Source organism: Solanum verrucosum, unplaced genomic scaffold (assembly GCF_900185275.1).
Source record: "Solanum verrucosum unplaced genomic scaffold, falcon-dt-bn FXZP01000153.1, whole genome shotgun sequence".
NCBI lineage: Eukaryota > Viridiplantae > Streptophyta > Magnoliopsida > Solanales > Solanaceae > Solanum > Solanum verrucosum.
This window is the reverse complement of record NW_026020426.1, coordinates 1,674,548-1,697,884: the sequence shown is the minus strand read 5'-3', so window position 1 is coordinate 1,697,884 and position 23,337 is coordinate 1,674,548. Positions and strand designations below refer to the sequence as shown.

The window sequence follows — 23,337 nt, the reverse complement described above, 5'->3', positions numbered from 1 at the left end:
TAAAGTGGAACAGGCAAGAAAAAAATATGACACCAAAAGATATAAGAAATATATTATATGATATCGATTTTGGTAAAACAGAAAGAGTAAATCCAACAAAAGTTGATAACAAGATAAACAAACAAAAAGGTAAAGAAGAGTTAAGATTTAGAAAGCTAAACGATAGATTTCAAGCCCACATACAAAAGCATTACTTCCAACTCAACAACAACATATCCCGTGAAATCCCATAAGTGGGTATGGGAAGGGTAGAATGTACACAGACCATACCCTACCTCAGATTTCGAGAGGACCCTCGGCTCAAGTACAACATATCAAAATAATGAAAAAGGGAAAACAGAAACAAAGCAACTAATTAGGAAAAGTAACAACCACAAACTAATGCGATAACCTAAACACAATCAACAAGTGATAGTGTAATCAAAAGCAAGACACTATAAGAAAACGGTTAAACCCTTAGAAAAGCATTACTGGCAATGATGCCAACAAGCGTAAGAAGTATTGCACATCAAAGTAAAGATACCTATTGCTAAGGTTTTGGGTTCTATCAGAAGATGGAATCAGCTACAATCCACTGTATCCCTTCAGAATTTCAGGCACACTTGTTAACAAACAAATTAGAGATCGGTTTAAACTCCCACGATGATGATTAAAAAGAATTTCTTCGAGAAACCAAAAACGATTTTGTCGATAAGTAATTGGGGATTTTGATACCTGAAAGGCAGGAACGAAGTTGAAATAGGGATCCACTGATATTGGATACAAAAATAGCGACTTCCGCTCCTATAAATGGACCACTTTTAAGGGTTTTTAAGATCAATGACTATATAACTTTTTTTTTTGGTTTTCCACCCGGTATTCGGAATCCACATTGGAGCTCCGACTAAATCCGAATTGTACACTGCAGGGCCTATTCAGAGATGGCGCTACCAACAAAGTCTCACCGCTATACCACAACTCATGTTGGACTACATAACTTGCTCGAACACTTGGGATTAGTTTTTGTACCCAAACTTTTTTATAAATGTATTCCATAAAAAGTAATTAGGGACCGATGGAGTACTCAGTTAATAGTTTGATTAAAACATGTCTTTTATCGTCAATAGTTTGAATAAAAAAAAGAAATAGATCAAAATTATCCTTTTTTTTCAAATAAATATATTATTTATTTCTTGTTTATTATTAAATGCTTATTTTACTTCAATTCGAAAAAGATAAAGAAATAAAAATATTTTCTATTTATTACGAAATTTTCTTATCATTATCTAAGTGAAAATTTATGATGGAGCTACTATGATCTTTGAAGGGTGTTTTAAAAGGCGGGGTCGCGAGACGAGTCATTTTATGTAGTACGGGACGAGGCATAGGTCACATGGATCTACAGGGCCCATTAGTGCCTATGAATGAGTTCCAAGAAAGCGGCCATTCACGTCAAGAATAGAGGCGTACATCTCATGTGAATTCAATTTTATAATTTTATTACTAAGAAAATAAGCAAAAGTAAAACTTTAAATGATTTTACAAATAAATTATAATAAATAACCAATAACATAGAAAAAAAAATATTATAATTTGTTAAAAAATAATATATTGTGGATGTCCACTACATCAAGAAGTTACTTCATTACGAAGATAACCATAACCTCCATAACCTCCACCTTTATAACCATTATTCTTGTAACCTTTCACTTCCATAACCTCCCCATTATATCCATGTTAATGTCATGTTTATGACTAACCTTTTGTATGCCTCTATGTTACACTATAAATAGAGGCATAAGGGTTCATATTGTATACACTTGAAGACTTGGAATAATAAGAAAAGCTCTCATCTCTTGTCTACCTATTTCTATTACTTTCATCTTCTATATTTCTTGTCTTATTTTTCTTTAGTTTTATAACACGTTATCAGCACGAGTTGCTCATTCTCCGTCAAGAATCAATGGTAGGTGATTTTCCTAGTAATTTTTCTGTTGCATGGTATACTTCATATCCTATATATTATTTTATTATTTGTACTAACAAAGCTTATTTTGTGGTTATTTTAAAATGGTTAGTAAATTATGATAATCTTCATAACAATGTTGAGAGGGATTATTAAAATGTTTTAATTTATTTTAACTTGGGGCTTTTATAAGATTCTAACATGTTGTTCTAATTAATTGATTTTGTTCATTTTTCTTGTACTTTAAGTCAAATTCAAATTATATTTATGGTTTTCGGTAATTATTTTCTTGGTAACGTATTTGGTTTATCAAGACATTGATTGAGGGTAAGACGGTGAATTCAAGTTTCACCGCACCAAGTGGGTAAGACACAAAGTTAAAGTCTCGGTGCACCATGATAATAAGAAGTTGGGTTTAAGTCCCATTGATTTATGACCAAAGACGTTTTCATATGGGTAAGACATTGGGTTTAAGTCCTAATGCACTATAGTGATGATACGATGGTGACTAACATAAGTTGTATACTTTTGACTGAAAGTCATAAAATTTGCCCAATTAATTTGCTTCATTCCCTTATGTGAATGTGGTAGCAGTGCATAATATGTCTGAAAAATGACAAGTGGTTGAATGTATGAATATGAGTGTGGTAAAATGTTAATGGTCGTCATTGTGGTAATTAAAAGGAAGAACATTATGGGTTCTTAAGATGTTCCTTCAAATGTAAAGATAATTTTGTCCATTAAAGTGGTATAAAAGGTTATTGGACACATTGTTTCTTAAGATGGTCCTTCAAATGTGAAGGTAATTGTTAAAGCTAATTTTTATCCATCAAAGTGGTATGAGAAGTTATTGGGCACATTGTTGTTGGTGCAACCCAATCAAAATAAAGGAATACAAAGTGGTAGTACAATTGGTACATTTGACCTCTTAAAGTGATGTTGAGGTGAACCACATAAATTTGATAATGTCAAAGCATGACAATGAGTTTCTAATAAAAACTTATGGAGAATGTACAAATGGTTATAGTCCATTTCTTGAAGAAAATGTGACTTGTGTTCGTATGGATAAGAACATGTTCATGTATTGTTGGATGAATGTCACATCTCACTTCTACGGGAGGTTTGAGAGATTGAAAGGAAATATTTTGACATAAATGGTCATTTTGGTCATATACTTTGAGTACTACACAAATATTGTGGTATGTTTTATTATGAACTATTGGAGGACAAAAGAAAGAAATAAATATTTTCTATAAAGGTTGTGGCTATGATCAAAATAAATGTTGTTGTGTGGCAACACAAATTTGTCATTGATTGTCAAGAAATAAGTCTTGCATATAATAATTTTAACCATGACAATAATAATAATTTTCTCCTTGAAGGAGATGGTCACCATAAAAATGGTGTTGTGAAATTTATGGTAGTACACAAAATTAATTGAGAGTTCTGAAAGAGCTGATTTGTTACTACCCGAAATGAAATTGTTCATAATATTAGGATTGTAGTAAGTCTCAAAAGAAACTTTTTAAGTTTCGGAGGAATTGAAAATTATTATATTGAGACTATAAATTATTGAAAGATATCTTCAGATTACTACAATCAAAGCGGGTTATGAATATTTACACAAAAGGTTACCCACCTTTCTCTTGTTTGTTGAATAAAAATATGAGCATGATGAAGGAATCACATGCAAAAGTAAACTAAAAGTTTACTAGAATAAATATCAGTTGGTATAACCGGTTGGCCATTCCGGTTCAGAGTGATGCAAAAGAAGTTGAGAATTCACGTGGCTATATGTTTGAAGAAATAAAAGATTCTTCAAGATTCTCTTTTGTTGCTTGTTCTCATGACAAAATGATAATTGTATCAACTAAGGTTGGGATTGTATCCCCTGAAATTATTTGGAACATATAGAAAGGTGAATATGGGCCCGTTCACCTGTCATGTGAACCGTTTACTATTATGATTTAATAGATGTATCTATGGTATGGTCACATGTGCATTTGTGTCAACTTACAAATTGGTTTTTGTAAGGTTGTTTGCTCGAATTGTTAAATTAAGAGCACGGTTCCAAACTATAAAATTATGTTGATAATGTTGGTTGGTTTAGCAGAAATTGTATGCCTCCAATTATAGCTAGACCAATGATTATGAGAACAAATCTCTCAAATAAAATTTGATATGAGATGAGTTTATTTAACGTGTATGCATCAAGCCAACAAGGTTCTCCCATCACAATTGGTTCAGGGTCAGGAACCAAATAATTTCCATCTAAAAATTTTATGTGTGCACGTATGATTTTATTGTTCCACCACGCACAAAGATGGATCCCCAAATGAGGTTGGGGGTGAATGTTAGATTTCCTAACATTAAGGGGGAGATATGTTTAGCAGTTGAAATTATGCGTGGGGTAATTATCTAGATCCTCGACAAAAAAAATGTGAACTTGAAATTCAAGAGACAATTCATTTGCGAAATGTTGCAAAGAACTTGCCATATGTATTTGCTAACCCAATATTTTAATTAAGTTGCAAATGCTCCAATAAATAGTCCTTGAAGGACAGAGTCTATAGTACGCCAGAAGCGTAATAGACCAATCGATTTCAAACGTAAACCTCCTTGAGGAAGGAGAGGAGCAAATTATCAAAATGGTCATGATAATGAGGTAAGTGCTTTGAAAGAGCACTATGACATAACACTTCATAAAACCTTGACAAAGGTTCAGGTACCTGAAAATGATGAAAAATGAAGAGATCTCGATAAGTTATATCGTATTGGAATCGAGTCAAATGACCGTCGATGGTATCTTTGATATGAAGTAGCACTTAATGCTATAAGTGGTACGAGGATCTTAAATTCAAATATGTCATATAATGTGGACAGATAAATGATTGGCCAAATAAAATGCACTATTCAAGTATATTTTGTTTCACTTAGAAAAGTGATGTTTTTGAACTTATAGTTCATAGATCAAAATATATGTCAGTGGGGTACAAATGAATCATTATGCGAAAGTATAACCATAAGATATAAAGTATTGTTTGTGACTCGGAGAATAAAGGGTTTTCGCAAAAGTCCTGACATTACTAAATGGAGATATGTTCTCCAGTGGTGGATGCAATGAGACTTATTTCAATATGGCAATAGATGAAATACTTGAATATGTATAATGACTGATTATCATGTCTAACTAGACGATGAAGGCTTTATGAAAATTCTTGAAGGATTTAAAAGGTCTTAAAACAATTCCATTAAGTACCCAATGGTTCTTAAATTGCTTAACACAGAGAAAGAATCTTTTCAACCTCATGAAAATGATTGAAAATGTCATGTATTAATTGAATTGGTGCACTTACAGATTGTTGGTTATGCAAATGCTAGAAGATTATTTGATATATATATAAAAAAAAGTTATGTGAGGGGATTGTCATATTATCATTCAAGTTATGCCAAGAAACTAACAAAGCAAGTGACTCAACACATAGAAGATGTGTTATTTTCTTTGAGAAGAAAAGACGAGCAACGTATAAAATTGAAATGATCAATCTCTGAGTTAGAAATGATTTGATTATGTAGATGCAGAATATCTATTTGATATGCATAAAGCTCGATCGCAAAAGAGCTATTTGTTTGCATATGGAGGCACAACAATATCTTGGCATTCAAAGAATCAAATATTGGTAACCACTTCTTCAAATCATACATAAATAATATTGATCTATGAAGTAAGTCGGGAGTGTGTATGGTTGAAATCATGATCTATCATATTCAGAAAATATGTGATTTTCCTTTGGCAAAGGATATTCTAACCACCATATACGGAAATAATATATAGCTCGATTGAAAGGAGGACACAATCAAAGGAGGTCGGACAAAGCATACTTCACCAAAAGTATTTTTCACACATGATCTTCAACAAAATGGTGAGATAGACGTTCAAAGACACATTCTAGTGATAATCTTGTAAACTTATTGACTAAGGATTGCCAACATCAATATTTGAGAAGTTGTGATATAAGATTGGAATGCATCGTCTCCGAGATATCAAGTAAAGTTTTTATCAGGGGGAGAAAAATACGCGTTGTACTCTTGTCCTTAACCATGGTTTTATCCCAATTGGGTTTTCCTGGTAAGGTTTTTAACGAGGCAACATTCAAAGCGTATTAAAAGATACGTGTACTTTTTTTCCTTCACTAGGATTTTTTCCCACGGGGTTTTTTCCTAGTAAGGTTTTAACGAGGCATATTATCTATGGACATCCAAGGGGGAGTGTTATAAAATAATATATTGTGGATGTCCACTACATCAAGAAGTTACTCCATTACGAAGATAACCATAACCTCCATAACCTCCACCTTTATAACCATTATTCTTGTAACCTTTCACTTCCATAACCTCCCCATTATATTCATGTTAATGTCATGTTTATGACTAACCTTTTGTATGCCTCTATGTTACACTATAAATAGAGGCATAAGGGTTCATATTGTATACACTTGAAGACTTGGAATAATAAGAAAAGCTCTCATCTCTTGTCTACCTATTTCTATTACTTTCATCTTCTATATTTCTTGTCTTATTTTGCTTTAGTTTTATAACATAATTATTATTTGAGAAAGGTATTAATAACCAATAATATAAAAAATATATATATTATATTTACTATTTGAGAAATGTAACAACTAATAAAACAAAAATGATAATAGTCAAAATAATCTTTAAATTGAAATCATCATCCATCTTCACATTTAATTACTGGTCCTTCCCGGTCCATCATCGTCATTAGCTATCAGTATCATTCCACTACTAATTATCAGTTGTCGCCACCAACAACCACGATTAATCACTACGGCCAATCACTATACCATAAGATACTACCCACAACCTCCATCAATTAACATCATTTCAAATCGACACACACAATCACCATAATCAATCATCACCGCCACCAATTGTCATATAGAATTTAAAAAATATTTTCTTGATATAGTATTAGATCAATTTATTGTTTATTTGAATTTTATATTATTCTTTTTAAAAAATACAAATTTTATATGTCAAATATTGAGAAAATAAATAGCCCTAACTAAGTATTCAGATCTTTATGGAACATCTTAATATTCAGATGTACATTTAGATTCAAATGTCTTAATCTTAATGAAAACAAATGAGGTCTAAGTCTGTGTATTTTTTAGGTTTGAATTTTAATCATTCATATTTTAACTATTATGTAGTTTTCTCACGTTACAACCACTTAATGAGTTTGAATAGATTTGAATTATTAAGATCTATAACAAAGTAATATTATTAAGATATCTACTTAAGAATTAAGTTCTACAAAGATGCAAGTTCCCCAATTTTATTTATTCACCGCTACTATCATTGCCCACCATAATCAATAACTACCACTCACTACCACTATCCACATACACAATCACCACCGATGTAAATCACTATAATCAGCTATCACCACCACTAGCCACTATTTCAATCATCAACCATCACTACCATAACAACCAACAATCACTACTAAAAATCCCCACCCTGGATCTTCACTATGTATTTTCAACCATTGATATAATTCATCATCACTATTAGTTATCACTATTAGTCCACCACAACTATCATCCGTCACCATCACCTGCTATAGTCAACCATCACCATCAACTAGTCACTGTAAGTCTTGGAGAAGATCTCACTTTCTCTGCTCATTCAATTGTAACATGCACGTACATATTAAATAGATACATAGGGGATAGACTCCTAATATAATAAGAAGTCTAGAAGCAGAGGAAATAAACTACTAATGATATAAGGTTGCTATCTTGGAGATATCCTAACAGTCGCAACATCACCATTCCTGACACTAACAACCACCACCACCACCATATAATTTTTTAAAAATATTTTGTTAATTTTAATTTTCAATTAATTAAGTATTTTATTGACTTTTATATTTAATCTTTTTTTAAGTAACCCCACTTGTGGGACTACACGGGGTATATTGTTGTTGTTGTTGTATTCAATTTCAAATAAAGACAATTTTTATATATTCAGATATTAAAAAGAACAATCTTAATTATTTAGTATTCAGGTCTTAATACACCATCTTTATAATTCAGATGTGTATTCAGATTCAAACACCTAAATCATAATGCACATTTTAAACTTAAATGTGTATTCAGATTCAGACATCTTAATTTTAATGAAAACAAATAAGAACTAAGATGACTATAGTTTTTGACATGCTAAAGTCATTTAAGGAAAACTCTAGTCTAGGAGGAAAAAAGAAAGAAAGAAAGAATTCCCAGAAAAGAAAAGACCCACCAATACTAGTGACTACATTTTCTGGTACTAAGTTAGGATCAAGAAACTGAATATCTTCCTTTTCTTGAAGGTGTGTACTTAGCTTCTTCCAAGCTGTCAGATGAATCTGAGCCACTATTTTCCCCTTGTTTCCTGCCTTTGCTTGACCAAATTTTTGTAAAGATCTTCTTTGATGAAAGTATACTTTTCATTCTACCATTGGCAGCCTTGTCAACGTGACGTTTGGTATCGCCATTTAGTCCTCCATTTGCCAATCTTAAGGCTGCCAGCTCTTCTTTCAAAGCCCTCAGTTCTTCTGCAGAGGCTGTAACCTCCGAGTTCTCTGTATTTGTTGTCGCTGACCTTGAGCTCGCATATGAAGCACTAGTGAGGTTTCTAATAGCTTTGGGAAGATCCGGAGTGCTGCTCCCCGATGATGCATTGGCCCTGACTTGCTCAAAGAAGAGAACTTGTACGACAACACGTGATGGAAGTCTCTCGTTTTGCACGGCATGTGTACATGCATCAACTGAGAGCTTCTTGCAATCCATCAGACAGCAAATTCTCTTTCTGTCATTCTTGCTGATCCCAGGGTGCTCCTACAACACCACAAGAAGATCAATAAGTAAATTTGCTAGCATTCATTAGTTGAGAGTAGGAACTTTCTGCACTAGTTTCCACTACCGATAATGTATGTGACACGTGCAATATTAGACTATTTTACGAAAGGTCATACCTTAAAAGTATGTATTACTTGAATGACTTTATTGTTAATTATTCAAGTAATACAGTAATGTCATTTCTTTTGTAATCGAAAAAGTTCCATAGATTAGTTCAACAGATTCTCACCTTGAGGTATATATCAATTGCCCGATAAAGGCTGTCATGACTAGGGCGAGGGAAATCTGTTACCATCTCTGCTAGACCAACAAATGTCGACAAAGGAAGATTAGGATCCTTGGCAATTTCTGTAAGGTATCCATCTACTAGCTTCGCCACCATGAGCTTTGAAGCTTCTGATAAAACCCCTGGAATTTCATTACCATCTTCAAACTGAGTTTTCAAATCCTTATTATGCACAACAAAGTTCTCTAGTATCTTGTGGAAGACATGGACATCATACATTGTTGCTTCCCCGTCTGTAGCTCGAATCAAAAGACCATTGACAGAAGCCTCCTCCAGTTGCTGCCCTATTCTTTTTACTAGCTCTGCCTTTACTTTTTCTCCAGAATCTACAGAAATGGATGCTTTTAGCAATTTCAACAAGAAACTACAAGAGACACTACCTTTTTCAGCAGGTAATAGACATACAACCGTATCCAATATTGAGCGCGATCTGGACACATCACTGAACTGGCAAACACCCTTGCTAAAGCCCGGGAACCTTCTCAAAGTATAAGCTTTAATAGCTTCTCCAATCACTTCAGAGGAAACAATCCCTTTGTTCTTTATGTTGACCATAACCCGTTTATAAAGATCTATTTCAAGTTCACATAAGTCATCAACCCACCAATCATTTGGCACGACACGGCTTCTAATTCCATTCGAGTTAGGACCATTTCCATTTTCCTCTGGTATCTTGGTCCGGTTATAGGTATAAGACCAATCAACCTTGCGAACATCAATAGACGTCTTGGATGCTATAGCATCAGTACAGTGGCTGATCAACTTTACTTCCTCACACAGATGTAACCTAGATTTAGTGGTCTGAAGAAATATTATCGAATCTTTCCAGCTTCGGAAAATGGTCGAGTGTAAGAAAACATCAATCTTGTAAATAAGATTTCCTTTCTCAACAGTCTCATCCATTCCAAGATACTCTGCAGCGCACCTTGCTGCTATGACATTATAAGCATTCAGTGTAACGGTCATACCGTAACAAAACTTGACACACATTTCAAAGGCAGTAGGTCCTCCCGGAACGTCATGAATGTGAACTTCATCACCATCTCCTTCACTTGAGTTTGCAACCAGCTTTTGCAAATGAGCACTCTTGGATAGAAGAGGAAACTGCAATTTTCATCGATTACAAGTATCAGGAAATACTAAACTAACCCACCCTTCACTACAATTGAAAAAGAAATACTAAAGTATGCTCAGTTATTTCATTCTTTTCTTAAGAAGAAGGTAGCATATATTAATTGTCAGATAGTAGTACCTTATGCAGATGAAACTTAACGTCTCCTACACTAACAACGATGTCAGAATCCAACTCTGAAGCAACATATCTGCATTAACGGAAATATTATTGATGGGTACTTGTTTAAACAGAGAAAAAACACAAACATTCACCAGGCTATTGTGAGTGATGAAAAGACATAGATAGATAGACTTCACAGATATGGCTTAACCATGTCAAGATATTGTCCATTCTGAGCCTAAACTCCCACAATTTTAAAGCGCATCATTAGTTTGTAAGGCCTACTTACTAATATACTCAACATCTCTACTATGTTTTATTGATGTGAGACTTCTTATCCTAAATTGGGGTGTTACACAAGCTCTAAGAAGGTACTTCATATGGAAAAATGAAACCATCAAAAGACAGCTAAGCAATTGGAATGCGAGATTTCTTATGACTGAATAAAAGTACATTAACCCTACCAAAGAGTTAATCTCTGGAACAAAACACATCCGTATACTCAGATACACACAACAACAATATACCCCATGTAATCCCACGAGTGGAGTTGGTATGTATGCAACCTTACGTCCTTGTACCTCTCCCTCGTGAAAGTTGTTTCAGATGGACGCTCAGCTCAAGTAAAGCATATCAAAACAGTATGAAAAGAAAATACAAAACCTTGCTTCAATTGAACAAACATAGCATGATTGACACAAGATAAATGCAAAAGGGGATAAGCAAATAAGTTAAATTTGTGTTAATATAACACCAGAAACAGTTTTTTCCACAATAAAACTACTCTGAATAATCACAACAAGAAAAAAGTGGTGAATAAAACTTTGAAGAACTAAGCACTTGATCTGACCTGACATTTTTCCCATCTGACTGAAATGTATCTGGTTTGGATCCAAGTTTCATAAACTTCATTTTTGGCAACTTAATCTTCTCCTAAACACTAGCTTGAGTTCATAACCTTATATCCCCAATGACCAAAATTACTCAGATATGGAGAATGAAGGAAAATTAACAGGATCTCAAATATGAGTAGGATATATATATAGGCATAATACATAATGCCTTTTAAACTTCTATAAAGTTGAGCAAGTAAACACTTGCATTCTACGTAGCATAATACACGTTGAACGTCATGTAGGATGTCATGTAAGACGTGAATTACTATGTAAGACGTAAAGTAACATGTGTGTCGATCTATTTGTTCAATTCTATACAAGTTTAATGTCTACTTATAAACATTCAAAATTAGAGGATATAAATAGAAACCAAATTAAAGAGCATGCTTGTGTATTATATATTCCCTTTGTCTCAGTTTATATGACTCACTTTCCTTTTTAGTTAGTTTAAAAAAACGACACGTTTCTATATTACGTAGAAATTTAACTTTTAAATGTCTATTTTATCTTTAATGAAATAACTTATAGTCATATAAATTTTAATTTTTTTTATTTTTAAAATTTTGTGTCAAGTCAAACTAACGTCATATTAAATTGGGCGGAGGAATACTTCATAACCCCCAAATCTTGTCAGAAACTATGTGAGAGAGGAAGGAGAGAAGAAATGGTTAAGTGAAGAAATTGCTTCCTTGGTTGGCTGGAAAGCCCATAGAGCCCGGGGGCAACCACTTACCATAGGAGACATAACCAACTCATTACATTATTCTCCAATATAAGGCATAATATATAAATATATTTTTTAATTTAACCTTATATCATATTTATGTTTTTTAATTTTGGTGTATACAAGTAGATATTTAAACTTATATAAAGTTAAATAAATAGATACATGCGTCATATGCGGGATCCTACATGGTAATTTACATCTTACGTAGTGTGCTATATATATTATGTCATGTAGGACTGATGTGTTTACTTATTCAATTTTATATATTAACTTAAGTCTTAAAGTATCTAATTGTCTGCATCCAAATTAGAGAGCATAAATATGAAATGAAATCAAATTAAACGACACGTTTATATATTATGCCTAAATATAATCTAGTAATGTAAAAAAAAAGTATATATATTTTTCAGGAAAGTGCTAAATGGCAAGAAAATTTAGCCAAAATTTGGCCAGAAAATTTAAAAAATTATAATATTTTTTTTATCTTAAAATAAACTGATCTTTTTTTCATTTTTAATTAAAAGCTACTAAAGTTAAAAGGATAAAAATATTTAAAAAGATAAAATAACATAAATAAAATATCACTCTGACCAAATTTTCTAGTCAAAAAGATTTTTCCTATTTTCCATCTAAAGTTGGGAGCTTGCCAATATAAAACACCATCTTGGTATGAGTTAAAGGTGGCACCAAAAAGGTAGACAAAAAGGATCTATAAAAATAAAAGAAATTTATTTAGTGGACATTATTCAAAGGAACAAGTAAAAGAGGATCTAGCAGACAAAAGAATCACCTCACAAAACAGAAATCAAGACAGTTAATTAAATATCAACAACTAAAAACCTCATCATGCCAGGGTATCCAAGGAAACTCAAAACACAACCTCTCCCTTTATACATAATTATATTTTCCATAAAAGTAAATTAACATGATATATATTCATGGGTAATAATACAGTGACAATACTCCCTCCCTTCCAAAATTGGCATAATACATAAATACGTCATTAATTTATCCTCATTTCATATTTATCCTTCCAACTTTTGATGTGCATAAATAGACATTAAAATTTGTATAAAGTTGAACAAGTAGACAAATGAGTATACATGTAGGACACAAATTGTCATGTAGAATGTCACGCAGTATGTGTGTCGATTTATTCAGCTTTATAATAATTAAAGTGTCTTATTTATGCACACCCAAAGTTGGAGGATATAAATATGATTTGAAACCAAGTTAAAAGACATATTTATTTATTATGCCTTGAAATTAAATAAATTGATCTTTGAAGAAATTTAGTTAATGACATTAATAAAAGAGTAATTTATCAATATTATCCTTTTATTCTTCCCAAACTATTTTTAAAACTAAAGATAGTTGAAAACTTTATTAAAGAGAAGAATAATTTTGGAGAAAAATAATTAATACATCTTTGAATTTTGAAAAATTCTCTCACGGCTCACATTGAGTCATATCAACAAATCATAAATTTATTTATTTTGGATTGAAGGGAGTATTAACAAATTAAAAAACTTATGATACAGTGAAAAGCAATGCGTGTAATTAAAATCTCACTGATTGGCCTAGGAGCTGCCACATTATATATTAATGGTCTATTGGACCTTAACTTATTATATCAATAGAGAAAAAACAAGTTAAAAAAGGCAGTGTCATTTGAGATATTAATTAATCATTCAACTTAATGTATAAAATGCAAAGTTTAGAGGAATAACATCAAATTAAAGACCCACGTGCATAAAATCTGTAAAAAAAAAAGACCATGCAAAGTTGCAAACCAACAAAGCTAGGGAAAAGACATAAAATTCCCTCGAATTTGGCACGAAAATTTACTTTAGTACTTAAATTACACGGGTGTTTATATACCCCTAATTTAATTTGAATTGAATTTAATTACCCCTTAAAGAGTGACGTGGCAAAATTTGTATCACCAACTTTTCATAAGCGCGTGAGAAAGGAAAAGACACCAAAAAACTGACACATGTCATCTTTTTATTGGATAACATACTTAATAACTTATTTTACTAATTTTTAAATATTTTATTTTGAATTAACTTTTCTCTCTCTATATTTCTTTTTATGCATCTTCTTCTTCATTTTTTTTTTCCATTTTTGTTCTTTTTCTGCATCTTCTTCTTCATTTTTTTTTCTCTTCTCATAACTCTTTCTCTTTTTTATTCTTTTCATTTAGTTCAAGTAAACATTTATTTCCAAATATAACTTCTTCCACATTTCTTCTTCTTTTTTTCTTTTCTATTTTTAATCGTTTTTTTTCTTTTTTTTACAAAACTTTTTATGTTTGATTCACCCGCCATTTTTGACATCAAAGAATATTATTAGATCTATCAGTTTAAAGGGTTATCAGAATGAAGTTGACTTCCATTAAAAAAAGTCAAAGATATTGTTGGCAAAAGATTAATTATGGAGATTTCGCCCAATTCATTAATAATTTTTCATTTTTATGCAAGTAATTTTTAAATTTTTGAGGAAGGTGGTATCGTATAACTAAACTGAAAATGCAATTGAAATTTGAATTATAGTTTGTATATTGAGGAGTAAATTCATTGATGGGTTTAATTTTTGGCCCAATATTTAAAAAAATAATTATTATTATGGAGATTTAAGCAATTAATTAGGAATTTTGTTAATGTACACGTGGACGAATGAAAACGTGTGTGACTCAACAACACTCAGCCTTCAACTGAGCTAGTGATGAGAGAGTTGAAAAAAATCACTTAAAAGATGTTAAGGGGGTATATAAACACACGTGTAGTTTAAGTACTAAAGTAAGTTTTCGTGCCAAGTTCAAAGTTTTTTTTTTTATGTATTTTCCCACAAAGCTACATTAATACTGTGATTAATTATGTCATCAAGAATGAGTTGTATCCCATTTTCTGCAATTTGAGGCAAGTCACAAAAGCATACAAGCCCAAAACCCAATATTATCACTTAGAAAACTTTTTGGTATCATAATATTTTTTTTTAGGGAAAAGGCTCAAATATGCCATCGAACTTTTAAAAAAGACTTATTTATGTTATCCGTTAAAAGTTTGGCTCATCTATGCTATTACTGTTTAAGAAAAAGGTTCATTCATGCCATTATTTTTTAACAGTGGTTTTGCAAAACCATTTTTTACATAGTGGTAATGTCTTTACTTGGATGAGTTATTTTAATTCAATTTTTGTTCAGAATTTTGAATTTTTTTTATAAAAAATAATAATGACATGACCGAATTATAATTTGCCACGTGTCAAAAATGGTTTTGCAAAACCACTGTTAAAAAATAGTGGCATGAATAAGCCTTTTCTTAAACGGTAATGGCATAGATGAGTCAAACTTTTAACGGATGACATAAATGAACCTTTTCTAAAAGTTCAATGGCATATTTGAGCCTTTTCCCTTTTTTTTTATAAGACACAAGTAATATGACATTTTGTATAACATTTTTATTTTTTTACTTATAAAGATAAACACAAGTAATGGGTATATAAGTAAACAGACATTACCAACTAGTGATGCATTTAAAAGCGGTGCGAGCTAGGCCCAAAGCAGATAATATCACTAGCAGGCTGGGCTGTTACCGGGGAGGGAGGGTAATAGGACATTAGTTTAGTTAATGTGTCTCTAGAATTTCAGTCATCTTATAAATTTAAATTTAAATCAAAATATTTGAGTATTAAAATGGTAGAACATGAAACGTTTGAATCTAATAATTTTTTGTCAAATACACTTTAATATTTGAATATAAAATATATAAGATGAAATTAATAATATTAATGAATATTTTGTTCTTACCAAATTTAAAAAGTAATTTTTCAAAATTAATTAACTTAATTATGATTATGATACTTGTCAATATAATATGATCTTTAATTTTAATAAAACGCATGTCTCTCACATGTACCCTTCACAAAAATGGAGGAAAGGCTTAATGAGGGGAGCCGGATCCCCGCCTAACATCAAGAAGATTCTGATGACTAGCACCACATAGCATATGCTATTTATGCATTATTCACTATAACACTATTATTAACTTTAATAACTACTTCTTTATTTCAATTGTTTGTTTTATTTTTTTAATCTATTTAAAAAATGATGCTTTTTTTATTAAAACAATTCTTTAATTAATTTTAATCTTTTACATGATATGCCTTAAGTTAAATGATATTTTTGGTACATTCTTCATATTTTAAATTTAAAATCACAAATTTAAAAGTCTTATTTATTTTCTTAATTTTTGTATTAAGTCAAAACAAACAAACAAATTAAAATAGAGGAAATATATAGTCCCTCCGTTTACTTTTACTTGTCCACTATTTCAAATATAAATTAACTTTTAACATACAATTTTTTTAAAAAAAATATATGTTTTACCCTAAGTATTAATTACTTATTCCCCAAATTACTTTTCAAGATTTAATATTAAACATCGATTAATCTGGGTATTATGGTAAAATATCCATATCGATCATTATTTCTTAAGAGATGTGCAAAGTTCAACGTAGACAAAAAAAAAGTGAAAGGAGGGAGTAAATCGTTATGGAATATAATCTCTCAATTCACTTTTAGTTGTCTACTATTTCAAAAATTAATTTTCACTTTTACTTTTTGAATTTTAATATATCAAGAAATTTTTTCCATGATTTACCTTTAGCATTAAGAACTAATTACCGGCCAACTCATTTTCAATACCTATTTAAATATGGTTTAAACTTTTTCCACAACTATATAAATAGATTAAACTAATAGGAGTACTAGTAATATAATTTATTGATATTCTGAATTTTTGAATTAGCAAATATAATACTAGTAACAAAGCAGAGATTGAACTCTGTATTAATCACGGTTGGACAATGCAATTAATTGATAAGAAGGATCACAAGTTCGGAATTATTAGCTTTCATGTTAATTTACAGATCACTAACGGTACTAAGAGCTAAATAATTATAAGAAATAGTACAATGTCATTCAATAGGCTAAAACATGAGCACATGCTCATTACAGAAGGATCTGATTATATATCTACCATAATCATAAATGTCATTTGGTGCTAAGAAAAATTAATCCACATTAGATATTTAATTATATAAAAAGTCATATTTCTTCCGTGTTACGTTTTACTTTTCAAGAGGTAAACTGCATGGATTTTGACCAACATCTTAAGACGCATCTTATTAGTATGAAAAGAATTGTAACTTATAGTATTTCTCGTATTGTTTCCGAATATCTAAATTTTAAATTTTAATAATTGAATTAATCTAACTCAATTTAATTCCTAAAATATATTAAATTAACTTTTGTAAAATAAAGTATGACGAATAAAAGTGAACGGAGAGAACAATGTTAAGAGGCGTCTAGATTAGTTGTTAGTTAACAAAATCATTTGTTATTTTGTTTGGAGCTCAAATCATGAATATTTTACACAAGTGGACTCAATCAGTAAATACGTATCAATAGTGATAGCAAATAGCGTTAGCAATGTCGAGCACAACAAACAATTTGCCAATTGCTTTTTTTTTTTTTGTTATTTTTCGTCAATAATGCAACGAAAAAAAGTGACTTTGTTTAACAAATTTGAGAAAATGTCACGTCCGAGCTTATATTCTGGATGTGACTGGCACTCGAGAACCATCGTTGGTCCCCAAGTGAACTCTTGGCCTGGCTGACTACTTAGCGGAAGACTTACTCAAATAGAAATAGGAACTTCAATTGCATAATTAAACTTAAAGTCTAAATCAAACTCAACCCAAATGAACATCTGGAAATATTTATGAAGTTATAAAATCAATTGTCTCAAGATCTCAAAATATCTCAACAAGAAGGGGAAATAACAACAGACTCCTCAACATCTAACTATCTATGAAGCCTCTAATACTAAGATAGATGTCGGGACAGAACCCACGACAAACTAACAAAAGCAGGAAATAAGTGTGAAGCCCTCCGAAAAGCGAGGAGGCTCACCAAAGCTAGCTGGAATGCAAATGGTATCAACGAAGCGCCTGTTGATGACCCTGAGCACATGTATTTGCATCATACAAAGATGCAGGTCGAATAACGTCAATACATTTAATGTACGAGCATGTAAGGGGGAAACATAAAGCATAAACAACTGAAATGATAAGACTGGAAGACAATGCAATGTTAAAACATTATAAAACAGAAGATATGAGCTCAATGGTGTATAAAATACAATAAGATACTATTTACTCTTATTTGAGAGATTCTCTAACCAACAACCATCACTACGAGCTATGTGATGATACAATGTCTCGCCCACGCTGCCAAAATTATTCTATACCTTGTCGGGATATAGAACACCTCAACTAAGTGGATCCACTAAGCTATGCTTAAAAGCAATAAAGAATCGTTTAAAAAGTACGACCCTTTACCCATGTTGGCTACATGGTTTATGAGGAATTTGAGTTGTTTGAACTCATCCCCATATCAGTGCTCAATACTACTTCCAATAATATATAACTCATGCTCAAATATACAAAACATAATTCTTTCTCAATTTGAGGTAATTACTCAATAGATCCTCTTAAAAGGGGTAATGCTCTGAAATATCTCTGAACTTGTATACTTATTTAGAAATCAAAGTTTCTCTCTTTTAAATGTAAACATATTACTTTTGGGAATACTTGGTTCCCTTATATCATTTCTCAAACATGGAAACAACTCTCATTTCTCATATTTATTTTCTCAAAACTTAGTTCAAAATCATAGTTGATTACAAAAGAATCCTCAAAATGACTCAAAAAGACCTCTTGAACTTTCCTCTTAAACTCACTTTAATTCGGAATGTAAATTAATGTAATGACCCAAAAGGTCATTTTGGTAATTTTTCGTGGAAATGACTATTTTTCCCTTTCGGTAGTTGCCCCGAGTCCCATGTTTTGTGGTTGTAAAGTTGGTTTGAGGAAAAGTTGGTAAAAAGTTGAGTTTTTGGAAAATTGAGTTTTTAAGAGTTAAAGTTTGGTTAAAAGTGTTATTTCGAGTCATTTGGAGTTTCGAGACTCAAATTGGATTTCCGTCGATTTCAGCAGTTTTAGAATGTTGAAATGGGTCTATGAGAATTTACGGAGTCAAATTTGGAGTTAAAACGAAGATTTGAGGTCTTAAGTTGCAAAAATTGTGAAATTTTGATCAAGAGTTGACTTTGGTCAACAAACGAGGTTCCGGTGCTCGAAATGGAATTCCGAGGGCACCGTTGGATTCAGGGGGTAATTCTAAGTCTAGAATGAGTCTTGGTTGAATTTTTAGATACCCCGAGTGCGTTTCGAGTTTTTGAGCCTAAAGTTAGTTTCTTGGCATCTTATTGAATTTCGGGTCAAGGAGTCCTCGAATTCAAATTCTGACGGTTTCATTGAGTCCGGAACATCGAATTTAGTGGGGGTACATATTTAGTTTGTGTGCACGAGATTCCGAACGAATCCCGAGGGTCCAACGGGGACTTAAACTTTGGGGTTGTTGCTGTGTTTCAGCTGCAACAACAGCCCTTTTTTAAGCCAAAAATCAGTAGCTATTTTCCCACAACTTGAAAATACCCATTTCTCCATTTTTATACTTTGAGAGCTCGAAAATAGGCGATTTCAAGTGGTTTTTCGCAAGGAATTCATTGGGTAAGTTATTTCCAACTTATATCTTTGATTTCCATCGATTATTTATAGATTTTAACATCAAAATTTGAGATCTCAACTGTAAAATTTGGGGGTTTTTGCCTAATCCGAATTTAATAGAAAATTTGAGTTTGTGAACTCATTTCAACTCCTTTTTTCGAAACGGTTTTCACTATTGGATTCTAAATTTCTTGGGGAACATTTTTCACTAAAAATTTCCAGATTTCGAGAATATTTTCCGGAACGAGATTTTTTTGACCATTTTACCCTTTTTCTCCAAATTTCACGATATTGGTGTTGTTAGATTCGTATTGATTGTGGGATTCCATTTATGAATAGATTGTGGTGATTTGAAGCGTGCTCGGAAGGGTAAAACTCAAATTTGAGTTACTAGTTGAAGTGTTTTGAGGCAAGTGACTTCTAAACTTTGTTAAACTCTTAGACTACACATGACTACTTTCCTAATTGTGTTGGGGAGTAATGGGGATTGAGGATGAGTTTTATTTGTTGATTGAAATTGTTGTAAATGAAAGATGGGGAATAAAACGAGCTAAGTGTGTTATATGTGACTTGAATTTGTTGAATAAGTCATGTGATAACCGATATTGAGGGGATAGAAGAGCATGAGTAAGCTATGATTGATACAGACATTGATGTTGAGACAGATGATGTGTAATACTATGATGTGGTCGTGATATGGTTGTGATTGAGACAGACGATGTGTAATACTATGATGTGGTCGTGATATGGTTGTGATTGAGACAGATAATGTGTAATACTATGATGTGATCGTGATATGATTGTGATTGATGACATGTGCATATTCATTATTCATCTCATGTGTGAACTATCTGTTGCATGAGTTCTGAGACACTGATATGAGGATGGATGGATATGAGACACAGTTGAGACTAGCTCCGGCTAGAGATATATGAGATGGACTAGCTCCGGCTAGCGATTTAGATGCCGATGGGATCTGGTTCCGGCGGTGATACATGATCCATGTGTGGCCCCCATGGGTTCTGATTTGAGTATTCAGCGCGGACTGATTACGTCAACAGATATGTATCGTAGGACAGACATGCATCATGACTACATGACATTATTATTGCATTTGCATCGCATTTGACTTCATCTTTGTCTGTGGTGTGTGGATTTTACCTATTTTCCCCTCTTCATGTGATATATGATCTATTTGCTCTTACATGAGGATATGAGGTTGATGTTGAGACACTGTTGGATATATCTGTTGATTATGAATTGTGTAGTATAGGTTGTTGGTTCGCTGTTAGAATGAAGTTTCAGTGGTTCGGTTGGGATTGAAAGGAGTTGTTTGTAGCTGCTAGTTTAGCTTAGTTTAGTGTTACTTGCGAGTACCTGTTGCTTTTGGTACTCACCCTTGCTTCTACACAGTTGTGTAGGTTGACAGCTCTATCAGATCCGACTTATTACTCATCTTCAGATTAGAGCTTCCAGACTTACTTGAGAGGTAGCGGTTCATTCCAGACGTGCCCTCAAGTTATCTATATTTATTGTTTTGTTCTATTCTAAAACTTTACTATGAGACTTGTATATTTTATTCAGATTCCGTATTAGAGGTTTGTACATGTGACAACCAATTCTGGGGTTATGTTGAGTTTATTTAAAGACTTCCGCTTATCTTTCTATCTTATTCTTGTTTTATTAATTCCGTATCGTCGGGTTTTTAGGTGTTAGGCTGACGTGTCCGGTGGGGTTTGGACACGTGCCATCACGTCCGGTTTTGGGGTGTGACAATTAAGACATGTGATTTGAAAATATATGAGTCCTCAAGGGTGAATGGAGTTTATGGAAGCTAATACAAAGAAGAGAATATAATCACGACTCAAAGGAACACGTCCGGAATGAAGCACGGAAAGAAAAAGATCAGGCGACGTCGCATTGCTAGCGTGAGGCGTCAAGCCCAAACTACTGACCAATGTTTGGGGCACACTGCTGGTGTGGGGCACCAGGCCCCAAACTACAGACCAAAATTTCTGGCGCCCTAGGTGGCGTGCCACCCCACCCCCATACCCAAAAAGTTGACAAAATTTTATACTCAATTTAGGGACCTAACTCGTTTAGAATGAGGGAAATTCTCCTAAACTCTCCTCGATTATCAAACCCAACACGAATACATGAGGAATTAAACACAATCTGTTTGATAAACACAACTTTTACTAAATATTAAAAACACAAAAGCATTCACAACCTCAATTGTTCAAGAATTGAACAAAAATCAAGAACTACTCAAGAACTCTTTGAATTCATATATATGGTGTGAGGACGAACAAGTCCAACACTGTGAGAAACCTTACATACCTGGAAAGAACAATGTTCTTGACGAAAATCGACGGGATCTTGACGAATGCTCAAAACCTAGCTCTTTCTCCTCTTGAACTCTAATCTCTTATTTTCTCTAAGTGCTTAGGAATGTGAAAAAGTAGCTTAGTGTCTGATTAGACCCTTAATTGGGTGATGAAAAACGTGTTAGGTCTAGTGGTAAAAGGAAAATACCAAAAATATCCTTTTCTAAAACGAATGAGATGCCTTAAATAGAGAGGCTTCACTCAAATGGGAATAACTTTTTATTTCGAGCTTGAAATTAAGCAAACTTGGCGGCGTTGGAAAGATGACTCATACCTTCAATTTGGTAGGTCATGAGCCACCTAAATATTTATGTGCTAAAAGATATGATCGTTTAAAGTTGACCCAAAACTACAAATTGATGGTGACTTAGGCGAACCTCTCTTTAGTTCTTTTCGAAAGCCGAGGCGTTACAGAAAATTCCACACGATATTTATCATATGCTGGTAGGTTGTTGATTATTAACTGTCTTATTTTGTTTGCATAATTTTTGGGGTGTTGTCTTTATTCTGCCCCCAAGGTGTTTTGAATGATGTCGACAGAAAGTGTAGCAGGGAGTTCCCTTGGGGTGGCACTGAGGTAAAAAGAAAGTCTCTCTTGTGGCATGAGACATGTACTATGTCTACTTAAGAAGCAAAGAGATGTAAATATTAAGGATTGTAAGATGTGGTGGCAAAGCTGATATGAAAATTAATTAATGGAGAAGAAGGACATACTGATCTGGATAAAGTGGGTGAATGAGTTGTAGATGAACAACAATGAGACTTTTTGGTCACATGCCCCAAGTCCAACAAGTAACTGGTACTGGAGACAACTATATAAGTTGAAGATTAGAACACATTGATATATATATAGGGGATCGAGAACATTACTGTCTTACAAAGAATAAAAATTATGAGAGGCAGTGTGAACTAAGACTTGGACTAGACTACATCTACATAACAAATACATGTTTGTGGAGCTATTGAAGATCAAAATGAAACATTGGAGCAGATTTAAGAAGGAGACAATAACAACTATATATATATATGGAGCTACTATTTATAACATTTGAATTCATAATAGGAACCAGAACATCTTTCGACCACAAAGTGTAAATAGAGAGTTTATGATACATTAGGGAGAGATTACATATGTTTAAATGCATGAAATACGTACGGTAGGAAGAGTGAATATTTGATTCAGTCTTTATATAATTAGGCTTTGCTCGTGAGGCTCACTAACTTAACACTCTTTTCAAAAGATGATTGAGTCTGTGTATTTCTTACTTGTATTTGAATTTATTTTAGTGGTATGATAATAT

The 23,337-nt window shown here is 32.6% G+C and overlaps 1 protein-coding gene across 1 annotated transcript; it reads right to left on the bottom strand.

Annotated features, from left to right (window-relative positions):
- Window positions 1-8,289: 8,289 nt before the first annotated feature.
- On the bottom strand, window positions 8,290-11,405 carry LOC125807216 (BTB/POZ domain-containing protein NPY2-like). The gene is made up of 4 exons (XM_049486939.1): window positions 11,242-11,405; window positions 10,410-10,479; window positions 9,101-10,261; window positions 8,290-8,850 (listed from the first exon to the last, which is right to left on the bottom strand). The coding sequence occupies exons 1-4, from the start codon at window positions 11,301-11,303 to the stop codon at window positions 8,311-8,313; spliced, it is 1,833 nt and encodes a 610-aa protein (XP_049342896.1). The 5' UTR covers window positions 11,304-11,405; the 3' UTR covers window positions 8,290-8,310.
- Window positions 11,406-23,337: the final 11,932 nt, after the last annotated feature.